The sequence below is a fragment of the Rhipicephalus sanguineus genome, chromosome 9 (assembly GCF_013339695.2).
Source record: "Rhipicephalus sanguineus isolate Rsan-2018 chromosome 9, BIME_Rsan_1.4, whole genome shotgun sequence".
NCBI lineage: Eukaryota > Metazoa > Arthropoda > Arachnida > Ixodida > Ixodidae > Rhipicephalus > Rhipicephalus sanguineus.
The window spans coordinates 90,460,218-90,485,064 of NC_051184.2; the positions used below are offsets into that span (position 1 = coordinate 90,460,218).

Genomic DNA, 24,847 nt, shown 5'->3' on the forward strand with positions numbered 1-24,847 from the left:
TCTGAATGTGCGCCTATTCTGCCACAGCCAGACTTGCTGAGGAGTGTCGCGAGCTCTCCAAGACCTTTACTACGCATAGCCAAGAGCGGCAGAAAAGCATTCGCGGTGACACCACCAGTTCTGCGTCCACGTTCCTTCCTGGAGCTCTCGTATGGCTCTCAGTCCCTACCACTGCACCTGGCCTCTCTTCCAAACTACTGCCCAAATACGAAGGCCGCTCCCGTGTCGTCGAACGCACATCCCCGGTGAACTACCTCATCGAACGACGAACCCATCGACCCATCCTCGGACATGCGCCGTCGAGGGCGCGACATTGTCAACGTGGCGCGCTTGAAGCCCTACCATGACCCGCTCATGGTGACAAGTTGCTAGGTCGCCAGGCGGCTCCCTTTTCGTAGCCGGGGTAATTGTAGCGAAGCGTTCCTACTGAGTAATGGGTCGTCCTCTCGAGCGCCTTCCAGTGGGTCGTTCTCTTCTCTGAGAGCACGCTCCTCGTGCAGAGAGTCAGCCCCGCTTTGACTGTCGCTGCCGTGCGCCGTCGCTGAGTCCCCGTTAATAAACGTCTTGACAATATATATATATATATATATATATATATATAGATATATATATATATATATATATATATATATATATATATATATATATATATATATATATATATATATATATATATATATACAATGCGACATCAGCCTACAGACGTCGTCGCCCCCACAAATCAGATATAATTCCGGAGCCCCTGGTGATGGAGGTGGTCGTGGAGGGCCAGACGATCACCGAATAAGAGTATCTAAGCGGGAGCTGGGCCACGTTGGAGGCGCAGCGCTGGTGCGCGCGCCAACAGCCCCGAGCCGATACAGACAGGAAGCAGACCGGGAGCACCACTGCCGACTCCGAGCATCGTGAGAGGGGGAGACCTCGATTCCACGCAAGGCGAGCACCGCTACCGAGGCTTCCGCCGGCGGATTACAAGGTCATCATCCGACCACAAACAGCAGCCAGTTTGCTACACCACGGTGCGACAAAACTTTTTAAGGCAGTCCGCGCTGCGGCGCAGGTGAACCCCACGGAAGTTGTCGCCGAAGACAAGCTCCGGTTACACCCTACGAACAATACGGCGCTTATAAGCACCCCATCCCTGGATAGGGCATGTAAATAACGAGGACCCGTGGTCATAGACGTCTTTACTGTGCAAGGGCTAGCTCCGAATCCTACTTCGTTCTCCTCTTCCTTTCGTCCCTGTCCCTACCCCCAAGACTATGCCCCACTATTCTGTTTTCAACATCCTCCGAGGGGGAGCGGACGAAACGTCACATCAGTCATTTTGTGGCTTCCATTACACACAGCTTTTGCACCGGCCGGTTCACCACGTGGCCCGTATAGCCAAACGTACGGAGCAGGCTCTAGCTACCCCGTCTCGTCCGGGAGGCAGCGACGTCACTCGCCCGAGTTTCCAGAACATCGGAGCAGTGTTGTCTTCGTTCACTATTCCCGCGTCTCCAATATGAACCTGCGTTGAAGCCTGGTCCGGGTGGTAGCGCGCTCCGATGTGGCATAAAAATGATTTGCGAGTCTCCATCTCCGCCGTTTCCATCCTGGCACGGCACTGGTGGTGTGCTCCACCTTCAGGTTTTCCCGCCCGCGCTTCACCGCAGCGAAATGGCGTTGTGTCCTCCACGAAGAGCTTGGACATCTGCGGTGATCTTTGTTTCTGCGGCCCGAACTGTGCGACATCCCGAGTTCAGAGACGGATGCCGGCATGGACGCATTTCGTTCCGAAAGACTCATCACATCAGCGGCGAGTTTCTGTGCCTGGCTCTCCTTCTGCTGCCTGGGAACAAGCCGGTTGTTGTGCTTGCGCACTCGGATCGCGCAATGACGAGTTCGCTTCGGCGACGTCCGCAGGGCACTGCACTTCACAACTTGTCTGCTCAGAGAATGTTCATACATATCAAGTTCTTGTGTTTTCCTTGGCATCCGGTTGTCAATACCAATCGTGCCGAGGCGCCACATAGCCGATTCGTCGCACTCGACACCAGCCGACATGAGGAGGGCACAAGTCGCTGTAGCCTCGTAATGCGAGCTTGTTCCCTGTACGGTCCACCCAAAAAACGTTTCGACCGCAGTGAGTTCCTCATTGAGGCGATCAATGCTTCCGGTGGCAACCTTCCAATAAGCGTCTGAGCCAATCACGATGCTGATGTCATCTGGGTGCCAAGTCTCTGGATCGAACAGATCCGCAGCATCGTGTTTTCTGGTGCACAACAGCTCGAGCACTTCAGTGTTCAGTGGTGGACTTGTCGCGGAGCATAACTCGGGTACTTCTAGTGCTTCCAATGTAACGGTGCTGTCGTTGAATCGTCCACGCAGCATGACAGAAACGCGTTGACAGCGCAAATGATGCCGCCGCTTTGCATTTCCGAACGTCACCAATGAGAGCTCTTCGATGCCAAGGGCTCTACACCGCAATCTCTTTGCAACGTCGGTGCGGATAAACGAACGCTGGCTGCCGCTGTCCAGCATCACACGCACCAGGAGTCGTCGTGGTCCGCTCTCCGCCCAAACACGACCAGTCTGAAGCAGCACAGACTTGGCTCCTTTTTTACCAGTTGAAGCCGTGGTTACTGTCCGGGAAGTAGTTCCAGACGTAACCAGCTGCTCGGTCGTTCTTGGAGAAGCGGTCATTGCGACAGCGCGTGACAATTCGCAGAGGATCGTTAGGTGTCGGCGTCGGCACTTGTTGCACGTGAGGTTCCGGGAAACTCGGCAAAATTTCGCGACATGATTGCGCGTTCCGCACCTGTAGCAGCAACGAGCGTTGCGCAACCTGGCTCTTTTCTCTTCGACGGCCATGTCGGCCGTACATGCTGCGAGGTTGTGAGCTCTGCTGTCGCACAGTACGCAAGACCGAGTTCGCTGCTGTAGGGATTCCGTCACAGCAAGCGCAGATGCCGATGGAAAGACATGGGCAGATCTTGTCGGCGAATTCATGTCACCAGGTACCGTGATCGAGTTGTGCGTATACGATGACGCCGCTTCTTGCTTCCCTTCCTCACGCACTTCAACCTGGATTTTAAGAAACGCTAAAATGTCGGTCGCCTTGTGCGTTCTCGCTTCAGGGGGTGTGGGCTCTGTTGATGCATTAGTACCGCGCGTGCTCTCCTCCTTCTTCTTCTGTCGGTACATTATCGCCAAGTCTTCTGGCAAGCACCTCATTAGCACCCGATGCAGCACCACAGTGTACTGCTCAGGTGGTACACCAAGACCTTCGAGCGCACTTACGCGGAAACGCACGGTGTCATGCAGCACACGAAGCTTCTCCACTTCCTTGGAACTCCTCACGGGCGACAATGCAAGAAGCTGGTCGATGTGCTCGTTGACTAGTAATTCCTGTCGACCGAAGCGCTCTTTTAGTGTTGTCACAGCAATTTCATAGTTGTTATCAGCCAGCCTGATGCCTTCGATAGCTCGCTTGGCCGCTCCCGTCAGGTACGTCAGCAAATACTTAAATTTCTCGATGGGCGGCAACTCGGTGTTCTCGTGAATCGTGGCACTGTAATGGTCCCAGAATTCTAGCCACTGACGTAAATCTCCGGCATACGTCGGGACCTGAAGCGTCGGAAGCGCGACCGACCGGTAGCGTGGCGTACTGACGGGCCCTGGCGGCGCCCCAACAGATTCGATGTTGCTCTGGGTGGCTGCTACCCGGTCGCCATTGGGTCGACTCCTAGACGGCTCGCTGAGATGAGTCGACTGTTCTCGCTGAGACAAGAAGAACTGCGCGTCAGCTATCGCGTACAGAATCTTATCGTGGTAGTCGGTTGCACCCTCGACTTCGGCTTCAATAGCTTCATCTTCCGTGAGGTCGAGAACGTCCTTGTCTAGCTGGCGGAGTTCAGTTTCCTTAGCCTTCAAAACGGCGACTTGCCTGTTGACCTCGCGCGCCTCGGTGTCGGGGTCCTGCAGTAGTCCTGTCAGGAGCGTAATATTTCGTGAGACGCTGGCCCTGACAGTCCCACGCACCTTCCGAAGACGCTCGGCCGAAGTCATGGCAGTCCCGGAATGACCACTCCCGGGTTTCACGGCACCAAAATGTAAATAACGAGGACCCGTGGTCATAGACGTCTTTACTGTGCAAGGGCTAGCTCCGAATCCTACTTCGTTCTCCTCTTCCTTTCGTCCCTGTCCCTACCCCCAAGACTATGCCCCACTATTCTGTTTTCAACAGGGCAGGCAGGTACATCAAATTGCAAGTCGTCGAAATCGGCTAACAAGAAATCCAAGTTTTTGCTTACGCTCCGGCGCCTGAGAACTCCATCAAAGGGATACTGTATCACGCTTGTTCTGACGAAGACGATACAGCTATCTTGAATGAACTACGTGCCAGAAATAAGGGCATCGATATCGTCGGAGCTCGGAGCCTTGGGAAGTCCAGACATATTGTGAAGATATTTGCCGGTGGCACCGCGCCCGACCGGCCGGACTACGTAAGATACTGGGGCGCCACGTACGTCGTATACCCTTTCCGGGATCGCATCGAAGCCTGTTACAACTGCCGGAAAGTAGGCCACCGAACGGATGTGTGTCCCCTAGAAAAACAGGCAAGATGCAAGAGATGTGGAGATGATACGCATGCCACGCCGGAGTGGGGCACCAAGTCCCCACGCATAGCTCGGTGCATAGTGTGCAAGGGTGCACCACACCAGTGGCAGGAACTGCATGTTCAAGTACTATTTTCAAGTACAGCAGCATAAAAACAACAGCAAGAACGGCACAGGCACCAAGGGCACGACCATCGTCATCGGTCAACAACAAGGCGGTGACCAGGACAACACAACCCGCATCAACTCGGCCACCCAGCCGAACTCGCAGAGCACGGGTTACAGGGACGCGGTACGAGGCACTCCGCTGACGGAGGCGTCGCAAGCCCGTCAAGAAACTGGAACTGTGCTGCAGCAGGCTCCCTCAGGCTCCCGAGAGCATTCGTCCAGCAGAGGAAGGGCTGCAGCACACGGTCACCACACCAGCCATGGCCACGGGACCAACCAAGGCCAAGGGGCTAGCCGATCGGACCCTGGCGGAGCAGCCAGCGAAATGGTGAGGGGGTTAGTTGCAGACGTCAAGGAGAAAGACAGACAGACAGACAGACAGACAGACAGACAGACAGACAGACAGACAGACAGACAGACAGACAGACAGACAGACAGACAGACAGACAATGAACTTTATTAAGATAGTCCTGAGGAGCACCGCCGCCACTCAGGGCGGCAGCGCCGCGGGCAGCTCCCATGTGGGGACGGGGAGGCCAAGCCTCACCGCCGCGTCGTGGGCCCTCTGGACGGCCCTTAACTGGTGTAGTAGATTCGAGCTCCTTAGCTCGGAGCACCACTCTTCTTCAGTGAGGCGTTGAGGGCCCCGAAAGGAGGGACACCGCCAGAGCATGTGATCTAAATTGCTTCGCGCGCTAGAATCGGGACAGTCCGGTTCAAAAGCGTCCGTGTAAGAACTTAGGGTTGACAGAGTAGGATAAGACCTGGTCTGCAGCATTCGAAGCGTGGCAGCCTGCGGCCTGGAGGGTTTCTCGTGCGGAAGAGGAAACGTTCACCCAGACAGCTGGTAGTGCTTAGAAACCTCGTTGAACATGAATAAAGGATCTCGAAAGACCTCCCGACCAGTCCCCGAGGTACCGCCTCCGTCCAACCCGGCGCGGTGGGTTAGCTCGCGCGCGCGGGTGTGGGCGACCTCGTTGAGGTTAGTCAGAGAGGATAAGTGCGACCCGAGATGAGCCGGAAACCAGGTGATGGTGTGTGAGGAAATGACTCTGTCACATAGGATGTGTGCGACCTCGGCGGAAACCTGATGCAAAGGCTCTAACAGCTGCGCGAGAATCAGTGTAGATTTGATGTCTATTCTCGTCAAGTAAAGCGAGAGCCACCGCGGCCTGCTCGGCTCTAGCCGGGGTGGTATTCATGAGAGATGCAGAGTTGATTTCCAAAACTTAATTAGAGCGCAACCACACGACACATTCACACACCCACACACCCAGGCATCAACCACGTACAGCGCTCACTTCCAACTGATTTATTCATCGCACGGGCTTGAATATATACATGTGGCACATGCGCGCATTAACATCAGATAAAGCCAACACACACACACACAATCAAGACATACATTTCCTTCCTGCTCCTTACATCTCACAGTCTAGATCTGATGAAGCGAAATTCACTAGGAAACAGAGATAGCGACGGGGTGCTTACACAGCGGTCCTGGTCTTTTTCTATGCGAAAAGCCTCTAACGCTTCACGTGCAGTTTTCCTTGCGCTTCTGCCAAGAATCTTTGTCTCAGAGAATCCTGCGTCACAGCCACACATTATAGCATGCGCAACCAAGTGCGCATACTTGTCATCTCGTTTTATTAATTTTTGGGCGTGTTCCCTTAACCGGTCATTAACACATCTTTCGGTTTGACCGATGTACACCTTGCCGCAGGATATAGGTGTTGAGTGCACGACCCCCTTGGAACATTTTACAAAAGACATCTCATGTTTCTTCTCGCAGCCGCGCTTTTTGCTATCGCAATTACTTTGGCACAACTTCCCTATTTTCTCGGGCGCCGAAAAGACCATCGGTACACCGTGCCTACCCGCGACTTTGTTGAAATTGTGCGAGAGCTTATGGATGTATGGCACAACTTGTGGCCTAATCCTTGAGGGCTGGGTAGCAGTCGTCGCTTCCCTTGTTCCACGTTTAAACTTCTGCAGCAGTGATTCGGCAACGGCCGTGATGACCGATCGAGGGAAGCCAGCAGCCTCTAATCGGCTAACCTGATTATGAAAACTACGTTGCATGGTGTGTGGGCAGGACCTCCTCAGCGCTGATTCCAAGCAGAGAGAAGCTACGCCCCTCTTGACAATCTTTGAGTGGGCAGAGTCGTACGGCAACAGCTCCTTCTTAACACGGGGATGAAAAAAAAAACCAGCAAAAGTGCTCATCGTTCCACGTGAGGCTCAGATCTAAAAATTGCAGACAAGCTTCTTGCGGTAATTCGACAGTGAAAGATAGGCTTCGTCCTAGTCTTTTAAAGACGTTTAAAATAGCTTCAGGGGATGTAAGGTCTCCCTGTAAAAGAATTAAAAAATCATCTACGTATGTAAAAACCTTTAAAACCTCCCCCCCCTTTAAAAGTGTTTATCCAAGTCCCCATCTACTTCAGCCAAAAAGATATCGCAGAGAACCGGCGCGACGCACGAACCAATGCAGATTCCCTGCCGCTGAAGCTAGGGCTTTCCGTCAAACATTATAAAGGTAACATTGAGGTAAAATTCTAAAAGCGATAAAAAATTGTCAATAGTTACGCCTGCGTCGTTGATAAAAAGAACGTCGCCATTCTTTTCGATGCAGGATTTTACAGATGCCAGAAGCTTGTCATGCGGTACAGAATAATATAGATCTACCACATCCACTGAGAAAGCGTTGCAAGTACCATTACGAGACCGCAAAAAATCGCACACATCACTAGATCCCTTAGTTCGGAAAGAATCATTCACCGCAAGCTTCTTAAGCTTGCTCTGAAGAAATCTACTAACATTAATTTGCCAGGATCCCCCTTCACTAACAATAGTACGAAAGGGTATATCAGATTTGTGTGTATTAGCCGAGAAAAAAACGTTAAGGTTGCTGCCTCTGCTATTTTCTATTTCCCTGGCTAGCACCGTAAGACCCGCATTCTTGCAGAAACCAACAAACTTCGACTTAACGCATGTCTCATTCTTCTTAACTGGACAGAAGTTCTTCTTAACAGCATCTAGAGCTTTTTTCTTTAAACGCTCTCTCAGGTATGAACACAAAGCAACCTTCTTTGTCTGCTAGCATTAATTTTAATTTGTTGTCTTTGAAATACGACACAACGTTATTTAATCCTTTATCTTTAGGTCGACCTAGAGCCTGCGGTGCACATTTTGAAAAACAGTCCATACCATCTTGTAGGCATCTGTGACGATCTTGACTGGCCTTCGCAGACACGTCCCTGTTCAATCCCACGAGTTCATGGGCAGACAGGCTAGGCGGCACGGCAAACTTATGTCGCTTCTGGAGCCATCTCTCGACATCTGCCGGAATGTATGCACACACCTTAAGCAGTGGGGTCAGGACCTGTTTCCACCTTGCTTCCGTGAGTTCGCCCACATGCTGCCTCAGCCTTCGAAGATATTGAGCAGCCAGCCATTGTGGAAACAGATTGTAGTGGACCACGCGAAGCCAGTCGTGGAACAAACGCACCTGGCGCCACAGTTCCGCCTTGGGAATCTTGCACACTCTTTTGACGTGTCTCCAGGAGGGTTGAACAATTTCGAATAAGGCACACACATCTTCAGGGGTAATGCCCTTGCGTATGCAGAAGGCGCACTTTCTTGTGTGTCTTCCTTCACCTCAGGGACGTTGAAGGGCTCGTCCAAAATGGCCATCGGAGGGCCCTTGTAAGGCGGATAGACCACATCATCTGCAGTCTCTAAAGGTAGATATCTTTTGGCGAGCGACTCTAGTATTGCCGTATCGGAGTTGTCCTGGCGGGCCAAATGTAGAATCTTATCAGTGGCGCGTCTCTGATTAGTCCTGGAATTGGATTCCTTTATCAAATGCTTGAGCGGGTTCCATTTACCGCCAGTTCGCATCTGCCCGTCCACCGAGTTGCAGATTTCATTCCACTGTTGCTTGGAAAGCATTGGACAGTGCATCTCTATGGTGCAATTGAAATCCGCGATCTTTTTTCGCAGTCTGTGGTTCAGCCGCTGACCTTTCCATCTAGCTGCAGGAGGGCCCCTTTAGCCTCCAGAAGGTGTGCCAGTCGGCTGTCCATCCTGTTCACATTCAAGTCGGTGGCAACGGACTTGGTGGCTGTGAGGGATAAGGTTCGGGTAATCACGGCAACTTAAAGAATTGTTGCCGAGACGGACGAAGACATTTGCAGGTTGACGTTATAAGGCTTTAATGCCACAAAATGATGATGAAGCTTGGCGCGTTACAATGCAACAGCGAAGAACTGCCCTATAGCTACTAGCACGACACACGTTCTTGAAGGACTCAAGGTCTGACCCTCAGCGTAGTCCCCCACTGCACTACACAAGATTTGTGTGATCACTTCACCGTGTGACGGTCGAGGGCGGATCAGTCGATGAGTTGTGTTGCATCTTACGCCGACAGCAGCGATGACACAGGCATGGTCGGAGCGGAGCGTGCGGCAATGCCGATGTGGCAAAGACGTCTGCTGGAGCGCCTGGTAGACGGTAGCCAGGCTCGAGCGGTCACCAGGCACAGGGGTAGGCTTCGGGACCTGGACCCGACGAGCGCTTCACCCTGCGACTGCTTCGTTCGGTTTCCGTTCTCGAACGCCCCCTCGTCGTCTTCCTCTTCTATCTTCTTCCCATGGCTTGGCTTGAGTTAGACGACACGATTCCGCCTTTTTCTTATCTCATCGTCGTCTTCGTTGGCGCACGGCACAGCACAAACCCACAAACACCGCGCACCAAATGAGCCTACCGCGCACATCATGACAAAAGCCCCCCCTTTCGAAAGTTTTTTTTTGAAAAAAAAAAACTGTCCAAAGTGCGCGGGACACAAGACCTATGACAAACAAATGTAGGCAAACGGTTGAACTGTGACACTAGATCTATCCACTGAAGTCCCCAAACAATACGAGGGCTGTATTGTTTGCCATATGGCTAGCGCCTGCATCTGCAACCTACACATATCCACAACATTATCATTCTCTAAACCTCTGATATCTTCCACGCGGAAGGTGTCTTGAACGTCGTGCACGTTGGACTTGTTGTTTGATACCGAGTGTCTTACTGCCTTTGCCCTCATTGACACTGCATGTACGCAGGGGTGATTCGGATTTTCCTTCTTGAATCACGACGACTGAAGACGCCTGAGTAACGACTTGTGGTTGACGTTCGTCGTAACGCTTGAGCATGTTTATGTGAAACAGTTTCGTGGCGTGTCCGAGGTCCAACCAGTAGTCGTGGTCGCTTCTCTTTCCTGTAACCAGAAATGGCCCTTTCCAGCGCACGAGAAGCTTGTTTTCACTGGTTGGGAGTAATATAAGAGCCCGGTCACCAACTTCGAGTTGTCGTGTCTTGGAGGTTCGGTCATAATACTTCTGCGTGTTTTGAGTTTGGGAGAGATGATTCTCTTGAGCCAGCTTCAAGGTGTGTTGAAGACGTTCTCTAAGATCAAGCACATATCCGTAGGTAGTCTTGATATCTTCTTCTAGGTCTTCTGTCCAGAGTTCCTTAAGAATATCCAGGGATCCTCGGACGTGCCGGCCGTATATCAGTTCAAAAGGTGAGAAGCCCATACTGGTCCGAGGTACTTCTCGATAGGCGAATAACAGAGGCGCAAGGAGTCGGTCCCATGACTTCGGCTTCTCTTGGCACAACTTGCGCAACACCTGTATCAAGGTGCCGTTGAACTTTTCGACCAAGCCATTGCATATCGGGTGGTAAGGCGTCGAGCTCAAATGTCGAATAGCAAGCAAAGCATTCACTTCCTCCATCAGGCCTGACGTGAAGCAGGATGCTTGGTCACAGAGGATCTCCCGTGGAAATCCTATTCGGGAAAACATCTCCAGTAGCCCATCTGCTACTGTTGCCGAATCAATTGCGGGCAAAGCCACCGCATCCGGGTACCGAGTGGCGACATCCACAAGGGTAAGAATGTATCGATTGCCCTTCTTTGAAATCGGCGTCAGTGGTCCAATGATATCAACGGCCACACGCTCGAATGGCGTGTCAACCAAAGGCATTCGTCCAAGAGGCGCTTTGCCTACTTTGCCTTTGGGATATGTTCTTTGGCATGCGTCGCATGATTTGACGAATCTTCGGACCTCCTCCTGTACACCGGGCCAATAAAACGACTCCAAAACTCGGTCCTTCGTCTTCCTGATACCCTGGTGACCAGATATCGGAGATTCATGTGCCAAGTTCAACACTTGGGCACGCAACGCCTTTGGAACCACCGCCTGTTGAAATGATTTACCTGGAGCCAAGTGGTAAACGCGGTACAAGATTTCTTTCTCAAACATAAATGAGTGGTATATGGCTCCTTTGCCGCGGATGATGGTGTCGACTTTCGCCCTACAACCATCCAGCGACCGGTCTTCCTCTTGTTTTTTGCGGAATGACTCCTGTGTCACCTGTACGCTTCTAAACTTAGCAGTCGTCAGCTTCCGGCGATGTCCTTTGCTTGAAACACCAACCATGGTGGTGCTATTTGTCCCGTATCTATCCTCGGGTTTCCCTTCAGAATTCAATGCCTGATTAGTCGCCGACGTCTGGCTCGCTGGCTCCTTCCACGTTGAGTCAGGGTCATTAGCGTCACGGGCGCCTGGAACATTTCCTACGATGACATCGTAAAGTGGTGACGTCAGGCATTTGACTATCGCCTTTCCGGTGAAATAGGGCGATAGAATCCGTACTTCTGCTTCCGGTACCTCGATGCAACTACCATCAGCCAATAAAATAGTGTTGGTAGCACCCGTCAGCGCATCATCGGGAACAAGGGAACGGCGCACGACCAGGGTGTTGCTTCCAGTATCCCTCAAGACTGATACAGTGTGTCCAAACACCTCTCCCTCTAACACCGGCAAGTTTCGTGTTGCTGTTGCGGTGAGGGCTGTGAGCACACTGGCAACGTATTCATCTTGCGACGAATCATTGGCGCATCCTGGTGGCTTCGACTTCTGGTCGGTAGACACGATGCAAGATGTCGTCTTCTTTGACCCACCGTTGTTTGGGCATGCTCTTGCATGATGGCCTGGCTTTCGACAGTGCCCACAGAAGACTCGTTGGGGTTTCGTGCGGCAGTCAGATGCTCTGTGCCCAGGTCGGTCACAGACGAAACATCTAAGAGGAGGCTGGGTATATGTGCATTCATCTTGCTCCTTGGGATTGTTTCCGGACTTGTTACGAAAGACCAACAAGTTTGTTTGCCGCTGGGCCTCCAAGAAGGTATCAGCCGCTTCCGCCATCTCTTCTACTGTCTTGCATTTCTTCTCCCTTAGGAAAAGTGCCAGGCGATCGTGACAGTTATTCAGGAACTGCTCAGCTACAATAAGGTTGCGCACGGATGCAAAGTCCTTGTCCGTTTTCGACATTTCCAGCCATCTATCGAAGAAGCTCTGTAATCTCGTGGCGTACTGTTTACCAGTTTCGCCGTCTTCTGGCTTGCTTTGCCGAAACTTTTCGCGATAGCCTTCGGCTGTGAAACGAAACCTCTGGAGCAAGGCCATTTTCGTACTCTGGTAATCCATCGAGTCTTCCGGCGACAGACGACCGAAGACTTTCAACGCTTCCCCACTGAGGCATAAACTAAGCGCTGTAGCCCACTTCTCCTCAGGCCACTCTTGACCAACAGCTACGCGTTCGAACCTCTTGAGATACGCATCGAGATCGTCACGCCTCTCGTCAAACACTGGAATCAGGTTGTGAGGATTGATCAAGCACGGGCGGCTTTGACTTCTCTCAGGTTCTCGGTCCCGCGCTGCTGGCTCTCGGCTACCTTCGACCTCAGCTAGTCTAATTCGCAGTTGAAGAGTTCTCTCTTCTATCTCCAAACGTTCCTTCGCCGCCTGCCTTTCCGCGGAACGCTCTTGACGCGCTTGCACAGATTCCTCATGAGCCCGCTCTAACCGCGCATCTACCCACGTCTTTAGCTCGGCTCCTTGAAGCCCCATGCGTTCCGCTAGCGTTATAAGCTCTTGCTCACTCATCTTCACTACAAAGATTTTAACTCAGTGCAAACGGCTTCGTCCTGCCTCGCGGACGCCAATTGTGAGGGATAAGGTTCGGGTAATCACGGCAACTTAAAGAATTGTTGCCGAGACGGACGAAGACATTTGCAGGTTGACGTTATAAGGCTTTAATGCCACAAAATGATGATGAAGCTTGGCGCGTTACAATGCAACAGCGAAGAACTGCCCTATAGCTACTAGCACGACATACGTTCTTGAAGGACTCAAGGTCTGACCCTCAGCGTAGTCCCCCACTGCACTACACAAGATTTGTGTGATCACTTCACCGTGTGACGGTCGAGGGCGGATCAGTCGATGAGTTGTGCTGCATCTTACGCCGACAGCAGCGATGACACAGGCATGGTCGGAGCGGAGCGTGCGGCAAAGCCGATGTGGCAAAGACGTCCCGGACAGCCAGTAGTAGGCCCAGGTCTGGAGTACGCCTGGGTCCGAGAACAACGGACCGGCGCCGGCTGCTGGAGCGCCTGGTAGACGGGAGCCAGGCTCGAGCGGTCACCAGGCACAGGGGTAGGCTTCGGGACCTGGACCCGACGAGCGCTTCACCCTGCGACTGCTTCGTTCGGTTTTCGTTACCGAAGCTCTCCTCGTCTTCTTCCCCTTCTCTCTTCTTCCCTGGCTTGGGTTGACTTAGAAGACACGATGCCGCCTTTTCTGATCTCATCGTCGTCTTCGTCAGCGCACGGCACAGCACAAACCCACAAGCACAACGCACCAGATGAGCCTACCGCGCACATCATGACAGTGGCCGACTGTACACCCTCCTTAAGCTGCGCTACCCAACTATCTAGGCAAATGGGTTTTTCGGCTTCCCTCTCCTCCCTTATTTTACGGAAAAGATCCCAGTCAGTAATCGTAAACTCCTTCGGCGACCTCTTACGCACCACCAATGACGTTGCCAGCACGCAGTGATCACTGCCCGAGGTCTCATTAAGATTACACCATGCGGCGTTCCCGACGTTTGCTACGAAAGTAAGGTCCGGCATGGTGTCCCTGCTGCACGAGTTTCCGATCGTAGTTGGAAAGGGCGGGTCCGTGACCAGGGTGAGACCGTAGTCGGACGCCGCCAGCCAGAGGTTTGCCCCCTTGGCCGTAACGCGGTGGTATCCTCACTCCTGATGCGGAGCATTGAAGTCACCAGCCACTACAAGCGGAGAACCTGCTGCCTTGCGTACCGCCTTAGAAATGAGAGACGTAAAACGCTGCCTCATATCTCGCGGAGAGCTGTAAATGTGAAGAAGGAAAAGGCTATTCCTGGGCTGACCGCTAGGAATGAGCTCGATTAGCGAGTGCTCTGTTTTACTGTGGTCCAAAAATAAGTTGTGTACGACGAAGGTGAGCTTTTTCGATACTAGCGTACAGATACCTCTTTTGCCCTGTCCGTATACCGAATGAGACTCGTGAGCGTTGTTGATCACCAGCTTAGGGAAGTCAACAGCGCTTCGATCAAAAGCAACAACATCCTCGAGGCTGAGGAAGTAGCGATTGCTCTCGCCATCACGCACCAGGGCAAAGAATCCACTGCTGAAATAGTTACGGACTCGCAAGAAGCGTGCAGACGATACAGCAGCGGACGTGTATCCACTGCTGCCATCCGCATACTCAAGGCGAGAAAAATCACCTTCTCGTGCTGCTCCATTACGTGGACACCAGGCCATGAAACTGTGACTGGGAACCAGCGTGCTGACGCCAACGCCCGAGCATACGCCAACCGGGGGGCGCACAACGACGGGGAACCAGACACAGTCACTAGACGCTATGGGGCAATTCTAGAACATCAAAGAGCACTGAGGAGGATTTACTCTCCTCCCCACAAAGACCTCAGTAGAGAGCAGTCGGTTGCCTGGAGACAGCTGCAGACTAATACATACCCAAATCTCAGTCTACTTAACAAAATTTATCCGACTACATACGACAACAAATGCCCGCTATGCGGGGAACATGCAACACTTTATCATGTTACATGGGCCTGCCAACACTCAAAGGATGTGCCAATAAACAACACACCAACACCGGAGCAGTGGGAGGCTGCGCTGTCCTGCTCGAAGCCTGAAGAACAGCTCAAGCTGATCGACAGAGCTCGCAAGATGGCAAAGGCCACAGGGGCCCTGGACTGAGGGCTCCACCTTCACCGGGAGAATTTCTTTGCACCAATAAAGTTTTTCATTCATTCATTCGTATCCCGAAAGAGAGACCGAGTCAGCCAGTGTCTTTTGTAGTAAAATGACGTGAGGACTATTAGGATGGGATCTGACAAACTGCTGCAGGACTGCCTTTTTACGTTGGGAGCCGCAACAGTTCCACTGCCAAACAACTATTTTACTATCGTGACCCGCCATGGTTGCGGCCGTCGATTAGCCTGTCATCCGAGACGCCGTGATTAGACGCCAGCTGCGCTGAATTTTGGAACGCCCGGACTGTGGAGCTGCCTGCTGATTGAGAGGCGGTTCGCACCGCAGAACCGGAGAGCTGATCCGTGATTGTTATCTTAGATTCGACTGAATCGACTCTCGCGTTCATGGCAGAGACCGCTTCGCTGAGGGCTTTGAGCGCGTTCCTCAATTCGGACTGGAATCCTCTTTATTCTGCTCTGAGCTCGTCGATGCCCTCATCTTGTATGGGTTGGGACAGCGCTCTCTTTTCGGCGGGACGCCGGGGCGCAGGCGTCTCGGTAGGTACTTCCATCAGCGTTTCCATTGGCGTTTCGGCTCTTTCGGTTACAGGTGGCAGAGGGCGTTGAACCGGTTGTCCCTGACCAGCCCTCTTCATCTCGTCCATCTCAGGCCTCAGCTGCTCTAAAGCGTTCCTGAGCGAAGCGTTCTCGCGTTCTAGCTGTAACATCCTAGCCGCGCTATGCTCTGGCGGTGGTGATGAAGCCCTCCTTACCCTTGACGCTGTTCCCTTGACTCGATCGGCCCATTCGGTCGGCCCGGGCGCAGGTGGCTCATGGATACGCACAGTTGGTGCCCCCCTGGAGTGGGAACATCCTCTGGAACGCGAGCGGCTGCTGGAACGAGATCGTGGCGTCTCCGAGCGTCCCCTCGATGGTGACCTGCTGTGGGCTCGTTCTTTTACGGGCGACGCTGGTGACTTTACTTTCTGGCGCTCCCTCCTTCTTCTGCGAACGATGTACGGCATATGAAATCGCTGCTTACATGACCTGTTCGCCGTGGGATGAGGGCCCCCACACAGGGCGCATTCTGGCGTACAGACGTGGTCGGGGATTCAATGCCGCATCCCCTGCAGATCGCGTTGTCGGGTGTCGGACAAACATCGGCCCGGTGTCCCAGTCTGCCGCAGGCGCAGCATACGTCCGTTTGTCTACGGTAGAGTGTGCAGCGAAGCATGCTTGGTCTACACACGACGTAGTTGGGTACCTGTACGCATCAAAGAGGACAACGACCGTAGTGGTGTTCCTGATGCGCTTGACCTCCAGGGCCCTCGGATTCCTAGGGCGCACAATCATGCCTGTGATCTCTTCGTCGTTGAAGTCGAGGTCGACGCCCTTGACGACCCCTTACATGTGTTGTCCGGCGCCGCCAAATAGGAGCCGAGCTCGTAGTTTGCTCCTCCAACAGTGACTAACTCAATGCTCGAGTATGCCCGTGCATTCTTCTCCTTCGGCGTGCTCGCGACGAAAATGTTTTGCATGAAGTTGGAACACACAATATCGTTGACGATTTCGGCCGGAGCAAGCTGCGCCGCCGACGCGAGATCATGGGCCACCTTGATTTGACTCACGTTCTTCACATTTAGTCCTCCCCTGGGCCTAACTATGATCCTGTAGTTCTCTCTCGGCAGAGGGGGGAGCCTGGACGCAGCGATGATACGCTTTTTCACGTCGGTGGGAGTGCGTGCCCCGCCGATTCCGCCTCCGCGTTGTGTCGAGTGCGTCTGCCCGCCCTGCGCAGGCGTTCCTTGCGTTTTGCGTTTTGCAAAGGCCGTAGTCCACCCGGACTGCATGCACTCGTCAGGAGTGATATCCTCTCCCTCCACGGTGACTTGCATGGACATCTTGGGAAGAACAGGCACAGCTGCGCGGGGCAGACGCTCCTCCGCCGCGCCTTCGGCGGAGAAGTAGGCCTAGCGGCCTAGCGGCGTTGTCTGGACGAAAAGACTTGAGAATCCAGCAAAGGGACCACTCACAGATAAATCTTTGGTATCGACGTGAACTTCGTAACTTGCCGCGTCAGGTACCACAAAAGGTAGCATAAGGCACAGAAACTATCGGACTGAACTCACTGAAACAAGCAGGAGCCGATGTTCAAACTTTTGCACTAGTCGGCGCCCCCTGGTGATCTCTCGACGTCAAGGAGCTCAAAAAACAATTAGAAGATGCTAATAATGATTCGAGCACTGGAAAATCCCACGCCCGCTCTGCTAACGCTTGCAGCTAGAGAAACGGCCGCATTGGTTGTTTGTGTCCTTCTCTGCCTGGTCCTTCGTTTTTCGCGCTGTTTCCCTCCAATACGTACACAGAAACGCGAAGTCGAGTACGGAGGTAGATCATGCACGTAATCCTAAAAGGAAATTTACCTACGAGAGTGAACCCGCCGAAGAACCAGCAAGCGATCTCAAACAACGAGTCGAAGCAGTAGAACAAACAATATCAAGCCTGGCGAAAAGCATAGACGAAAGATTCAACGTTATGCAGTGTGCAATGCAAGAAACACTGAAGACGTTCCACGACATGCTCGAAAACGATATACTCAACATGCTACCCACATTGGGCAACAACATAGAGACACCGTCAACCTCGCTACCTCTAGTCATCGCGTCTACAAGTCAAACAAGAGGACCTCAAAACGGACGCGGCGTTCCCAACGGTGCGGCCGACGCCAGGTCCATAGTATGCCACAAAAATGATGGCAGAACAAGTTAGGATAATTCAATGGAACTGCAGATCGTTGGCCAAAAAGAGAGCAGTGCTGCAGTTCGCAATGGCGGTCCTTGACCATAAGGTCGATGTCATCGCGTTACAAGAAACAGAATCGGCTGTCAAAATTACCGGCAAAATTACAAGCAAAAAATCGAACGTAAGAACAGCTATTGCAGTACATCGTAACATTGCGGCAATGCAAATCGACTTGGAAATAGAAAATCTGCGCTACACTTTTGTTCAACTTATGCCCAAGAACAGAAAGCATAAATACCTTTTGTAATGAGAGAAACAGGAGACATAGACACAACGCCTGTTCAATAGGCCGGCTGTTCTATTCTGCCTCGTCTTCTTCGCATAAGCCGATCGCGCGCTAGTGCTCTGTGCCGTTCTTCATCATTACACTCGGCCACGCTGCAAATATGGCATCCTGTCAACATTGTCTTGTCTGTAGCCGTCCTGGACACCTCACCGGCGTATGCAGCATTAATGTCTGGTGGTCTGCATTGGCTGCACCTCAGTGGTCGGTCTTTCCAACGGTGCAGCCTGTCAGGACCTTCTTTCAAAGACAACTCAGGAGGGCGGAATTGGCTGTGCCGTAGTGGTCGCTGCACGCTCAGCTGACAATTTTGTTGCAGCAGTGTGGGGCGCTGGTCTCCATCCCCGTTTGCGCGCTGGGCAGGCAAAAACTTGCACAGCGGAGAATGCGTACGAGCTTGGACAAGCTGTGGAGCGTGGTCGTGGTTCGGCGTAGCAGCGTCTGCGTTGCTGTTTCTGCAATCGTTAGTTCTGCGGTAACAAGGACCAAAGGTGGTCTTTGGTGTCTCCGAACCGCGTCCGTACACGTGAACGCCCCCGTAGCTTCGTTCCACGTCGGAATTCTTGAAGTTTTTCGAAGGCATCTCACTACTTTGTTCGAGCTGGTCGCCGTCCGACCGGTCAGTGGCGGATCCCACGACGGCGAGAGCCACTTCGTCCTGATCCGCGCGGCGCTCAGGTGGTGTGCCAGGTGTCAGAGTAGAGCATTCGCCGTCGTCAGCAGACACGCACGTGGGACTGCCGGAATGGTCGATACTGGCTCCGTCGGCCTGGAGCGCAAGGCTTCCGGAATGGCCGATGCCGGCTACGTCTGCTCGGGTCGCATCGATAGTCTCCGTATTGGCTTTCTTGAGCGAAGCGTTCGCACCCTCGGCCAGTGACTGCCGTGAAGCCAGTAGATGTTTGTCCGCCTGGTCACAGAAGGTGCTTTTGGTGTCAGCAGACACTTCGGATTGTAGTCTGTCGACTTGGGAGCATAGGGCCGATGCGGTACTTGGAGTCAAGCGGCTGAGGTGGACTCCAGAAGAGTCTACGGTGAGGCGAACTTCGCCAGAGAGGAGGTAGTCAGCCCCTAGGATCATATCAGTGGGCAGGTCCTCGAAGATGGGAACGCCGGCAAGGAACTTGCTCCCGGCTTCGGTTTGGAGGTGCAGGTCTAGCGCCCCGACAGGAAATGCGCAACCACCGAGGCCACGCAGGGGTGCCTCAGGCCATGGTTCGAGGTTCGCTGGGGCATGGCGTCGGTGCAGCGCCGTGCGTGGAGCGCCAGTTTGCACAAGAGCCGTAAGCTCGCCGATTCCGAGCACGTGGACCTGCACGGTTAGAAGTGGTCGCGTTTGGTGGTGTGTGGCTTGATATCGTGGAGCTGGTGGTGTAACGTCGATCCGGCCGAAAACAGCAATGAGCCTGCCACTCCATTCGGTCCAGGAACGTTGCTTGACACCTTCGTACTTGTGCCATGCCTCGGCACCACCACGAAGGCGGTCTATAGCCACCAGCCATTTTTGGTTGTCGTGCCAGGCATGGCGAGAGCCGAAAGAATTGATGGCCTCAATCCACAGGGCAGCGTCGTCCTGGAAGCCTCGGAACTCCGGCACTGCCCAAACAGCCGATGATGAAGCGGTAGATGCGAACACGGAGTTGGTCGACGCCAGGACGTCGAGCTGCTTAGACAGTTGCGTGAAGGCATGCCAGACCTCCGCGAATCTGTCGGGTGAGGCGCCCGATGAGCAGGAAATCACGTCCGCGGAGTATGCGGCGGTCGCAGTACTCACACCGACGAGATCCACGGCCAAGGGAGCGTGGACGGCGTCTCTTGGCGGCTCAGATATTGGTAGACTCTTTGGTACTCGATCCACACCTTTGGAAGCGTGAGCTGCGTTCTCAGAAAAGTTCCCGGGCGCCGTGAGGTCGTGAACCGGTAGCGCGGCGTCTGTAAACTGAAGTAAAGCCGCCGAGGAGGCCTGGACGCCGTCCCCAGATGGTGCTATCAGCGCCGGCAGGTTGACAGGTGCCGAGGAGGCATGGACGCCGTCCCGGAACAGCGCTTGGTGCGGGTAGGCCGGTTCCATGGCCGAGGAAGCGTGGACGGCTTTCCTTGAATGGCGGCTCTGGAACACCGATGACGCACGAGCACAGGCGGTGTGGGCCTTAAGGCTTCGTTTTCGACGACTGCGCCATTGTAATGAGAGAAACAGGAGACATAGACACAACGCCTGTTCAATAGGCCGGCTGTTCTATTCTGCCTCGTCTTCTTCGCATAAGCCGATCGCGCGCTAGTGCTCTGTGCCGTTCTTCATCATTACACTTTATATACTTAACGTAGTATATAGCCCGCCAAGATGCAGTACTATCCCCTTCCCAACAATCATGCGAAAAATGAGGAAAGAAGCAGGAGAAGCCCAGGTTGTCATTCTGGGAGACATTAATGCAAGTCATAGCATGTGGGGCTACCCCCGTAACACCAAGAAGGGCGTCTCGATAGCAAATGGGGCCAACAACCACGGCTTGACCCTGCTCACAGATCCTTCACAGCCGACAAGAATTGGCAACAGCGCGACACGAAACACCACTCCCGATCTGACCTTTGTCTGACAAGTGGAGGGAGCGACATGGTCCAACACAGAACTCAATTTGAGCAGTGATCACTATGTCCTGGACATCAGAATACCTGAGGCGGGATACAGTAAAAAGAAGAAACTTATCAAACGTACCAAGTGGGACCTTTTTTGATTGAAACGGAACCACCAGGCTGTCACACACCTTGGTTGTCACAAAAATTGAAGACGTAAACAAATGGACAACGCAGCTCCTCCAGGACAACGAAGAGGTCCCGACCGACGCACTCGCCGAAGGGGATGGCCCCAGACCTGACGCTAAGCTGATCAGACTTTTGGAAAACCAGCAAACTGTCCAAGCGGAATGGCTGAAGCGCAAACATGACCGTCAACTTAAACTAGCCCTGGCTCAAGCTGAAACGGAAGTACAGAAATACTCCTAAGAGTTACGTTCGGCTCAGTGGATGCAGCTGTGCAACAGGCTAAACGGTCAGCTCGGCTCGAAGAACCCCTGGTTCTTGTTTCGTCATTTGCTGGATCCCGACAACAGCAAACGGGCATCTGCCAAGAAGGACAGCCAGCTCCTCCGGATGCATCCTGCGTCGGGTCACGACATCATACAAGAGCTTACTAGCCGCTATTTTATTATGGAAACTGACGATTTTGCGTACGCAGAATACAGTAGCGAAGCAAATGAGAACATAGATGCCGATATCACCGAGGCTGAGGTCAGAGCTGCGCTCGCCGATCTAAAAAAGTCACAGTTCCGCCGCAAAGGCGAAGCAATGAATGCGATAGCAACAAATTGGAATGTAACGCGAAGAACGGAAAGCAGCTCGAAATTGCCAGCGCGTCGCTCGAGCCCAAAGGACGCACGAAAAGAACGGACACAGGACGAGCGCGAACTATCGTGCGTCACAGCTCGATACTTGAAGCGCACTGCTGAAACATAAAGCAGGACGCACGAAACGAACGCACAGGTACACACAGGATGAGCGCGAACTAAATATCGCAGTTGTTACTTATTTCTGTTTGAACAGCGCGCTCCTTTCGCAAACGCGGCCGCTGCAGTGAGCGAAGTGAACTTCGTACGCTCTGTGGCTTCAGCGCGGACATCGAGGGGAAAGCACAAAACATACAACCGCCCGCCCGCCCGCCCCCCTTCGTTCCTTGACATAAGCGCACGAAGGCGACCACGCCCTGTAGTTACCTGCAGGGCGCAGAGCATCGGCGTTCGCAGGAGCGGGGCGACGACCTTCAAAGCGCGCCCAGTGCCCAGCGCCCAGCGCGCACATCGCGCCATCTGGCTGGTAATGAAGAAACGCTTATAAGCGCCTGCCGTCTCTGAGTCCGTCCAGCGGTAAACGCTCGCCGTTAGCTACCTGGAGGATCTGCGTTTCGTGGCGAGTTACCGTCACGCGCTGCGGAGTGAGAAGTCCCTGGTTCGATTCCGCGCTTCGGAAGCATTTTTCTGAATTATTTTTCTTTGGGGCTTATATATATATATACATACTTATACATATACGATGCATGACGGCGGCGACGACGGGGACGGCCAAAAACCAGCCAAGACTGTCCATATAATTGCTATCGCAATAAAAAACTACCTCGGCGGCAAGGGCGGACGGCATTACTAATAAAACGGCCAGGAGAGCACAAAGTCGTAGGCGGCTAGATAGATAGATAGATACGCTCAAAGTCGCAGAAGTTCGCTAAGAAATGCTTCGCATTTAAAATGCTGCGCAGCCTTCACGACCGGGCGATCAAAAACCTAACGGACCTATTCAATCATGTTTGGCGCACCGGTGAACTTCCACAGACGTGGAAAGAAGCCGCCGTAGTCTTCATTCTAAGACTAGGGAAAAAGCTGCAACTTGAGAATCTACGTCCAATCTCGCTTACGTCGCGTCTGGGCAAAGCACTAGAACATGTGGTTCTGACATGCCTCATCGAGCGTGTTGATGAACACCAGCTATTTCCTCTTACCCCGTTTGGCTTTCGGCAGGCTATGTCCATGCAAGATATTATGTGGAGGGTCAAAAGGGACGTGGTGGACACAGGCATTCCAGGAGCAGTACGCACAATACTCGGGCTCGACGTGCACAGGGCCTTCGATAACGTCAAGCACGAGGCCATACTCAGAAACCTATCGAATAAGAACGTTGGGACACGAGCGCACAAGTACATCACAGCATTTTAGGGACCGGACTGCCAAGTACATCACAGCATTTTAGGGATCGGAGGCATCAACAGCCCCCTGCTCGAACTTGGCGCTAGGGGTACGCCCCAGGGTGCTGTACTATCCCCATTTCTTTTCAACTGTGCAATGAGGAATCTGCCCAAAGAACTTGACAAGATCTCGCTCATCCGCCGTGCTATCTACGCGGATGATGTGACTATTAGGACAAGGCAAGGCAATGCCGAAGCCGTCAGAGGAGCACTGTAAGCGGCCAACACTCTACAAGCCTATGTGGACGGCAATGGACTAAAATGCTCCTCCGCCAATTCAGAACTGTTTATTGCTGGCAAAATAACACCGGCAGTCAAAAGTGCACTACAAATCATAGTCAACAGAGAAGTAGTACCCCAGGTCCATCAGCGTATTGGGACTCTTCCTAGAAGAGAAGAACAGTAGCAAAGAAACATTGAAAAGACTGGAAAGCACATCTCGCCAGGTCACGGGCCTGCTACGACGCATTACTGGCCGCAACTTCGGGCTCAAAGAGAAAGAAGCATGCAAGCTGATACAGGCATACTTTGTTTCTAGGATCGCATACACTTGCTCTTTCCTTCAGCTACGAAAGACCGACATCGCGAAGATAGACTCTCTATTGCGTTCAGTCTACAGAGGGGCCACCGGACTCCCTACATGGGCGAGCAACAAAAGAATGATGCAATTAGGCCTCCAAAACACCGTCAGCGAAATCATTGAAGCCCAACGAGCTGCGCAGTGGTGGAGGCTGTCATGCACGCAACAAGGGCACGACATCTTGCGACTGATGGATCTTCCTCGCCTCACAGGGACCACAAAGAGAGTGAAAATTGTAAAAGAGATAAGGAACAAACTGATAATTCAACCGCTGCCAAAGAACATGGGAGAGCACAACAAAGAACGCCGACACGCGCGCGCTGAGTCCCTCTGGAAGACTGGAAGACAAACCGCCCGCGTATGTGGACGCCTTCCCTACAGCAAAAGAGTTATCTCGGCCAGTTGGTTCATGATACTTGACGAAAGCCAGCAAAATAACGGGACACGAGAAAGAGGCAGACGCAAACACCGCTGGAACTAACAACTGTGACTTTATTGAAGAAAAGCATTCAACCAAGAAACTTCACAACGCATGTGCAGCACGTCTGTATCACCTACAACGTCGCCCGGAGAAAGAGAGTACACAATCATCTTTCTTGCCGTGGTTGTAACACACTAAATTCCGTGTCACTGAGGTGTCACTTATTGTGTCACGTATTTCGGGAGCGCTTGCAACGCGAAGTGGAGTTGGGAGAGAGAGAGAGAAGAGAGACTCGGGAGAGACCCCCGTGCAGCCAAAAGCATCCGCTCCAAGACTTCTGTCATATGTAAGGCAAGTGTCCAACCTGGCACCGGACAATGAAAAAGAAAGGTGTCTTGCAGAGGGTGTCGATGTTTTTATGCGATGTGGGCCTCCTAAGGTGGGACTACCAGTAAAGAAGGTCGCATCCTTCCTGAAAGATAAAGACCTGTGCCTGGTACAATCGGATAAGGAGGGCGGGTTTGGCGTTTTTCCTCGTACTGGGTTTGTTACGAAGGAGCAGAACGCTATTGACTCGGTTTTTCACGCATGTCAACAGGTATCGCTAACTAGAGTAAAAAAGAAGGCGAAAGATTCGTGCAAGAAACTTAAACTAGACACCTTGGCTAAACAGATTGAGAGTAGCGCTAAGTTGGGACTAGAAATGTTCTTTAGTGCCAAGACCCATAAAGAAGGGGTGCCCTTTCGAGTAATCGTGACCGAAAGGAATACTTGGCAAAAATCTGTTTCGCGGTTTTTGCAGTCTAATTTGGAGGTGTTGAAAGTGGAAGACCCGTTCGCTACCAGGAATTACGAACAAGTGGTTGAATTTTTGATTCAGCATACCGGGGTGGGATTCAATGCCTTCTCTGTAGATATTAAAGACTTATATTATTTCCTCCCGCATGATCTAGTGTTAACCTGTGTTGAAGAATCAATTTCGCTTTTTGGTGCAGTTCGGTTTCAAAATGAATGTGGAATGTCTGTTCAGCATTTTCTGGATCTATTGGCG

At 52.7% G+C, this 24,847-nt stretch overlaps 1 protein-coding gene across 1 annotated transcript; it reads right to left on the minus strand.

Annotated features, from left to right (window-relative positions):
• Positions 1 to 1,366: 1,366 nt before the first annotated feature.
• LOC119405722 (uncharacterized) lies at positions 1,367 to 4,053 on the minus strand. The gene is made up of 3 exons (XM_037672561.1): positions 4,027 to 4,053; positions 3,007 to 3,963; positions 1,367 to 1,726 (listed from the first exon to the last, which is right to left on the minus strand). The coding sequence occupies exons 1-3, from the start codon at positions 4,051 to 4,053 to the stop codon at positions 1,367 to 1,369; spliced, it is 1,344 nt and encodes a 447-aa protein (XP_037528489.1).
• Between the last annotated feature and the right edge of the window lie 20,794 nt (positions 4,054 to 24,847).